Below are 6,801 nucleotides of genomic sequence, written 5' to 3'. Positions count from 1 at the left end.
TCTAAAACATACATTTGTGGTGCAGATTATTTTATTTTGACAAGGTTATCACAAGGCATGCATCAGAACATATGTGCTTAACCTTCTTTTATTATTTCACTCTAAATTGCATCAAAATGCACCTTGTTGCTAAAGTATATATACTGAAAATTGTGGATGTTTAATTTTGAAGCATTTCTTAAATAGGAAATGGGTTATTCAGTATTTGAGCTGCAAAATCTGTGTGATTCATTGACGGATCTGTCACTGAACTTGAAATGTGATGCTTCAAAAGTACAGCCTCTAATAACTTTAAAATATTTTCCTAGCTTTATGAAGGATGGAGCGGGTATGTAAGTCTCAACGTGTGTTCTTAGTACAGTGGTTCAGTTTAAGATTAATAGTCTGCCGAACAAAGCCTAAAGAAATTATTTCTGGAGAATTTGTAATTGTTTTATGAACGAGAGCTCACTGGTTCTTAAAGTCAGCCAGGGGGCACTAAGCTTTGCCTGGTGCTGGATCTAATTTTAACACCGCTGTTAAGTTAGAACTGAGTCAAATGAGCTGAATCCTAAACGAGATTCGGAATCTTCATCCAGCTGCTCTGAGGACGGACACGCGTCTCTCCGCTGATTGGTCTTCATCCCGGAAACGGAACAAAAAGGGGGCGTATCTATAGTGCTCTGCTGAGAAGTCACAGCAGAGCAGTCACAGAAGTAATATCCAGCTAAATACACGTATATATATATATATCTTAAGCTTCCGCTCAGGAGTCATGGACGAAGTGACAGGCGCTCAGCTCATTGCCGAGTCTCTGAAAACTCAGGTGAGATCGGGCGTTCAGATGTAGCTTTTTGCCCCTGCAGAACTGTGTCAGAGTTCATGTTCTGGGCTGCAGGAGTTGCCAAACTTCATAGCTTCAGGCATTTGATGACCTGATCTCATTTAGATGCTGCTTCTCCCTGCAGAAAGTGGAGTACATGTTTGGGATAGTCGGTGTTCCTATCATTGAAGTGGCCATGGCTGCTCAGGCTGCTGGGATCAAATATGTGGGAATGCGTAACGAGCAGGCGGTAAATGATCCGAACGCCCTCTACTCTTTAAAAGAGTGACTAAATCCTCACAGTATAATGATTAGATCTCACAGATTGTTCTGTCACCCCACAGGCGTGCTATGCTGCATCTGCGGTTGGATACATAACAGGGAGGTGAGACCTCTGTTTGCTGAGCAGAACAATGTGTTTGGGTTGTTGTTGTTGTTGTGTCGCTTTCTTGCTAACATGTTGCTACGTTCCTGTTGACCTCTGAATGCAGACCAGGAGCCTGCCTGGTGGTGTCTGGACCTGGACTCATTCATGCTCTGGGTGGGATGGCTAACGCCAACATGAACTGCTGGTATTACACAATGTTGAAACTTTCCTCTTTCACTGTCACCTCTGTTGCTTTCATTCACTCCCCAAAACTATTACATTTACAATTATTATTATTTTTTATTTTTTTTGACAATGGAAGGACAACAAAGAGTAAGTAGATAATTCTGAAGATATATAGTTTTCATTTTTGTTTCAAAAACATACATGATTAGTCACCTAATTATTAAATGAAGTCCATTCAAAGGTTTGTTGGAGAACATTATTGAGCAAAGAAACTCATGAAGCTTAATAAGGGAACTGAAATTAATTGAGACTGAGGTGGATTAATTAAACTGGAAATGGCTTTAAAGCTGCTCCTTAGAGAGATTATACCATTTCATTAAGAAAAATGGTCAAAGTCTGTAGAGACACCGTAACAGATCTGGAGCACTAGATGGTTCTATATTTTGACTGAGAGGCTGAATGTAATCCCAGCTAAAAATCACGTTGACGTTTGAGATTGTAAAATGTGAAAAGGTTGACGTAGCGGGGCTGTAGAGGAAGTGTTTTCTCTACTCAGGCCAGTGCTCGTGATCGGTGGCTCCTCGGATCGAAACCAGGAAGCAGCAGGAGCCTTTCAGGAGTTTCCCCAGGTGATTCTACCTTCTTGTGGGGTTTTCTTTTACTCCGAGTCTCTGCTCTGACTCCGGTTTCATTCATTTTTAGGTGGAGGCGTGCCGCCTCTACAGCAAGTTTACTGCCAGGCCCAGCAGTCTGGAAGCTATCCCATCAGTCATAGAGAAGGTGACTACGTTATTATTTGTTTTCACGCAAATAGGATTCCTTAAGAATGAAGTAGATCGTATTTGTTCACTCACAGGCAGTCCGCACCAGCATATACGGGCGCCCGGGTGCTGTTTACGTTGACATCGCAGGGGACATGGTCAATGCTAAAGTAGAGCAGGACAGAGTCAGGTTTGTTAGATTTCAATGCATCCTTTTTTTTTTTTATCTAAACGGCCGCTCAAAGTGTAAAAGAATAGGATAAACTGATCTCTTCTGCAGGGAAGTGTCCTGCTGTCCACCTCCACCAGTGAGTTTGGCCCCCAGCGCTGCAGCTGAAGAGGCCCTCTCCGTCCTAAAAGCAGCAAAGACACCTTTGGTCATCATTGGAAAGGGTAATGCAAAGAAAATATGTTTTTTTTTTTTTTCAAACTTATAGGGGCGTACCTTTTTATTTCTTTTGTCTGTGACGCAAATCAGCTGCGACAGAATAAAGCTGTGAAGGTGTGTGTTCTGAGCAGGAGCAGCTTACAGCAGGGCGGAGGCTGTGCTGACGGAGTTTGTGGAGGAGAGTGGGCTCCCGTTCCTGCCCACACCTATGGGCAAAGGAGTCCTGCCCGACGATCACCCCAGCTGTGTGGCCGCTGCCCGCTCCAGGTCGGCCACCCGCTGTAACCTAATCAAGCTCCAGAACTGAACATTTACATGTTTTTTTTGTTTGTTTTTGTTTTAATTTTTTCTAAAAAATTTTGCCTAAATTCTGCAATGAAAGATATTTATTTTTGCACATCTTTACAAGAGCGTCTCCCACAAACATTAATCAAAGCTTATTGCTTTTATTCTTTTTTTTTTTTTTTCTGTTTCTTTTTTTTTTTTTTCTGTCGCAAAGAGCTCTTCTTCAGGCCGACGTCGTTCTCCTGCTCGGAGCGAGGCTAAACTGGATGCTGCATTTTGGTCTGCCACCCAGATTTAATCCTCATGTTAAGATCATTCAGGTGTGTAAATGTTGTAGCCAGTATTTCACTAAACACCAGCACAGACGCTAAAAACCTGTTTGCACGATAATCTGCTGCTGCGGGCGTCACTGCACTGTGAGCAAAACGAAACCAAGCGCTTCTTCCAGGTTGACCTCTGCGCCGAGGAGATGGGAAACAACGTGAAGGCACGTGTTGCTCTCCTGGGGGACGTTGGTGCTGTTGTGTCTCAGGTCGGACATGAGATTCGGTATTTTAGCTTTCCTCTAGATGTGGACGGATTAAATAATTGTATCTTTTTTTTTTTTCCTTCAGATTCTGACGTGTGTCCGCAGAGATGGCTGGAAATATCCCTCTAAGACCGGGTGGTGGAGCGAGCTCAGAAAGAAGGTTGCTGCTAATGCAAAAATATCAAAGGTGGGTCCGACTGCTCTAATTTCGGACAAATCTCTTGCCTCTTCAAACTCTTTGCAGATATTCCTAATTGAAGCTCTTGCTTTCGTAACAGGCTCTGGCTCTTAAGGGAACTTTGCCCATGAACTACTACACTGTGTTTCATCACATTTCTCAGCTGCTTCCACGCGATTGCATCATTGTTAGCGAGGGTGCTAACACTATGGACATCGGACGCACCATGCTGAATAACTACCTACCCCGACACAGGTGAGGCGTTTTATCAGCGTCAAGCTTCAAGTGGCACAGAGTGGACTGATGGAAATGAGTGCACATCTAATAGCTGCTCTGAAATATATATTTTGATTTATCTATGATTAACTTTTTTTCTTCTTTTTATTTTTTATTTTTTATATTAAATTCTCAAACAGTATTTCCTTCTACCAGAAATGGCCGTACCTGACATTTATTTCCAACTTAATACAATTATGTCTTAAATTGGTTAAATTGTCAAACATCAGTCCCAGGATTAGCCCTAACCCCATATCTTTTAAAATGAAACTATGCCTGACATGTGATCAAAGGACGCTTGCAGTGAAATGTCACATTTCTTAGCACCGCTAAGATTTTTTTTTAAATGTGATTTTCAAAAAAAAAAACAAAAAAAAAATCGATATTTTATTTGTAGCGGCATAATCTCAAACTGCTGCAACTTGGGGTGGGGGGGGGCAACCTTTAACTAGAATATATCTTTTATTGGGTAAAAATATGACAAGAAATAATTTTTTAGCAAAATAAGAGGTGGCAGACTTACTGGCTGCCCTAAAATAGGGTGAATGAAATTACCCAAATTAGTTGATGGATTTTTCCACATTTCTTTGTGAAATTACATCACTGTAATAAACAGATTCCTTATTCCAAAGGATTTCACATATTTCCATAAGGGTGCCAATAAAATTGGCTGAATAAAGTCATCTCAGGAGCCTGTGTGGGGTATCTGTGTTGATGTGAAGGTTGGATGCGGGCACCTTTGGAACGATGGGAGTCGGCCTCGGCTTCGCCATAGCAGCAGCTGCCGTGGAGACGACCAGGATCAAACCCCAAAGAGTCGTCTGTGTGGAGGGAGACAGCGCCTTCGGCTTCTCCGGCATGGAGGTCGAAACCATGTGCAGGTCTGTTTTTCATAATGCAGTCATGTTACTTTTTCCAACACCAGTGGACATAAATTTTATTTTTTTTCCCCTTTTTACTAGGTATAATCTGCCTGTGATCATTATTGTGGTCAATAATAACGGCATTTACAGTGGGGTAGACGCCGACACGTGGAAAGAAATGGCAAAAATGGGTGACCTGACCTCTGTGTGAGTCTTCCATTAACGAGAAAGTGGCTATAGAGCAACCTGTACAATCTAATTTGCATTTCTATGTGTAATCACCTTCCTATACGTGTGTGCTCTCCTTCAGGGCGCCTCCTGTCTCCCTTCTGCCCGAGGCCCGCTACGATGAGGTAATGACAGCGTTTGGAGGTCGGGGGTTTCTGGTGAGGACCGCGGAGGAGCTGCGCGAAGCCTTGCAGCTCTGCCTGACCGACTGGGAGAGACCGAGTCTGCTCAACGTGCTCATTGACCCGTCGTCTGACAGAAAGCAGCAGGTACATGAACGCCTCTGTAATTACACTGATCGTCACGGTTCTGATCTGAATTGACTCAGTTTTTATATAGTGCCTGTATTCGTCCCACAAACTTCAATGTATTCCATTGAGATTTTATCTGATTGACCAACATGAATTGATGGATGATGAAGAAGTGCAAGGAACGGTGTCTTTTTTTTTTTTTTTTGCTTGTTTCTTTTTACGAAAAAACATTTAAAAAAGGATGTGAGCATTTTATTTCTTCCCCCTTTTCTCTGCCAACCCTAAATAAAATTCAGTCCAGTCAATTGCCTTCAGAAGTTACATAATTAGTAAATGCTCATCCACATCATCAACTGACAAAGTCCAGTCAAGGAGAGCATGAATTATTGAAGCAGCCACTGTAACTAGACACCAAACACTAGCTGCATTTTTTTACATTCACAGTCATTCTTTTATTTATTTATGTCCGATATATATTTATTCTTTTATTTATTATTATGTCAGTTTTGGTCCTCCATAAAACAGGAGGTGTAGGGTGAATTCACGCCACCCTGTGGCCTGGGTATGGTAACTGCAACAGACAGGAATATAAACAAATGCAAAATCTTATGATCTGACTTAGAATTTTTTAAGACAAAAACTTGCTCAGTGTAAGAAAATGTACATTTCCTTACAACAGAATGTATTGTAAGAAATAAAAGGATCAACAAATGTACTTCCCCTTTTACTACATCTCCCGAGACTACACATATTCCTAAGCAATATATATTTTTTAGATTTTGTAGGAAGTCACGGGGAGCACAAGAACCTTTTTGACCCTCACAGCAGCATAGCTGGCTGTCCTTAAAGGATAAAAGAGCGCTGCAGTTCAGGATTTGCATGGAACATCAAACGGCTCGACCCTCGTCTCATCCTCCCACCGCTTTGTAGACCGACGTCCCACCCTGAAGCATTAATCCGTGCACCCCAGGTGCATAGCCAAACTGTTGTATCCCCCTCACAATCCCTTCGTCTAACTCCAAGCTGGCCTTTCTATTTCAGGGATCCTGTAATTAGAAAGCACAGCCCCTCTTTGTTTATGTTGAATGTATCCACGCAACCCTCAGCAGGCAAATCTGAAGGTTGCGTGAAGGTCCGTGTCTGGTGCTGAGCTCCGCGCCTGAAGAAAACCTGTTTCTTTTTACTTGAAGTGGGTTGGTTAAATTGGTGTTTAGCATCTATTTATGGTTATAGAAGACGAAGTCAAGCCTGAGAATAATGACAATAAACCCCAGTGGTTTGATGGATGCTATATTAACATGATAACCTAATGGATTTTGATGGTGTCTGTGTTTACAGGAGTTTCCTTGGCTCACGCGCTCCAACCTGTAAGACTCGAACCTTCGTCCAGAACGTCAGCTGATGAGCAGTGGAAGCTTTAAGACATGAAACTGTTTTAATTTTATTGATTGTTCCTATGAAATAATTAATGTTTTGTGATTCTTGCTACGTTTTAGGAGCTAACAACGTTTTACAGTTCACACAGTGAAACTTTTTTCACAATAGTTAGTATTTTCTTCTGAAAGTCATAATATGATAATATTGAGATAATGAATATTGATGCTGTTGAATAAAATAAAATAATGCTTATGTGACATGACTGGGCAAACAAACCAATAAAACCAAATGAGGAACTTAAAAGTGCAAT

General features: G+C 41.7%; 1 protein-coding gene across 1 annotated transcript; it reads left to right on the top strand.

Moving 5' to 3' along the window:
- The first annotated feature begins 628 nt into the window (after nt 1-628).
- LOC103150389 (2-hydroxyacyl-CoA lyase 1-like) lies at nt 629-6,794 on the top strand. Its single transcript, XM_007569985.2, has 17 exons — nt 629-805; nt 948-1,052; nt 1,147-1,187; nt 1,294-1,374; nt 1,912-1,984; nt 2,058-2,135; nt 2,212-2,306; nt 2,397-2,509; nt 2,636-2,771; nt 3,004-3,109; nt 3,238-3,321; nt 3,404-3,505; nt 3,597-3,751; nt 4,495-4,653; nt 4,735-4,842; nt 4,946-5,132; nt 6,453-6,794. The coding sequence occupies exons 1-17, from the start codon at nt 755-757 to the stop codon at nt 6,483-6,485; spliced, it is 1,707 nt and encodes a 568-aa protein (XP_007570047.1). The 5' UTR covers nt 629-754; the 3' UTR covers nt 6,486-6,794.
- The last annotated feature ends 7 nt before the right edge of the window (nt 6,795-6,801 follow it).

The sequence above is a fragment of the Poecilia formosa genome, unplaced genomic scaffold, assembly GCF_000485575.1.
Source record: "Poecilia formosa unplaced genomic scaffold, Poecilia_formosa-5.1.2 Scaffold253, whole genome shotgun sequence".
Taxonomy (NCBI): domain Eukaryota; kingdom Metazoa; phylum Chordata; class Actinopteri; order Cyprinodontiformes; family Poeciliidae; genus Poecilia; species Poecilia formosa.
This window is presented reverse-complemented; position numbering and strand designations above follow the sequence as displayed.

What these genes read in the sequence shown, in the direction of transcription:
- LOC103150389 (XM_007569985.2), top strand. Translation starts at nt 755, where the DNA reads ATGGACGAAGTGACAGGCGCTCAGCTCATTGCCGAGTCTCTGAAAACT. An exon ending in TTTGGTCATCATTGGAAAGG is followed by an intron (nt 2,510 to 2,635) that starts GTAATGCAAAGA and finishes TGTTCTGAGCAG; the next exon opens with GAGCAGCTTACAGCAGGGCG. An exon ending in CTCATGTTAAGATCATTCAG is followed by an intron (nt 3,110 to 3,237) that starts GTGTGTAAATGT and finishes CGCTTCTTCCAG; the next exon opens with GTTGACCTCTGCGCCGAGGA.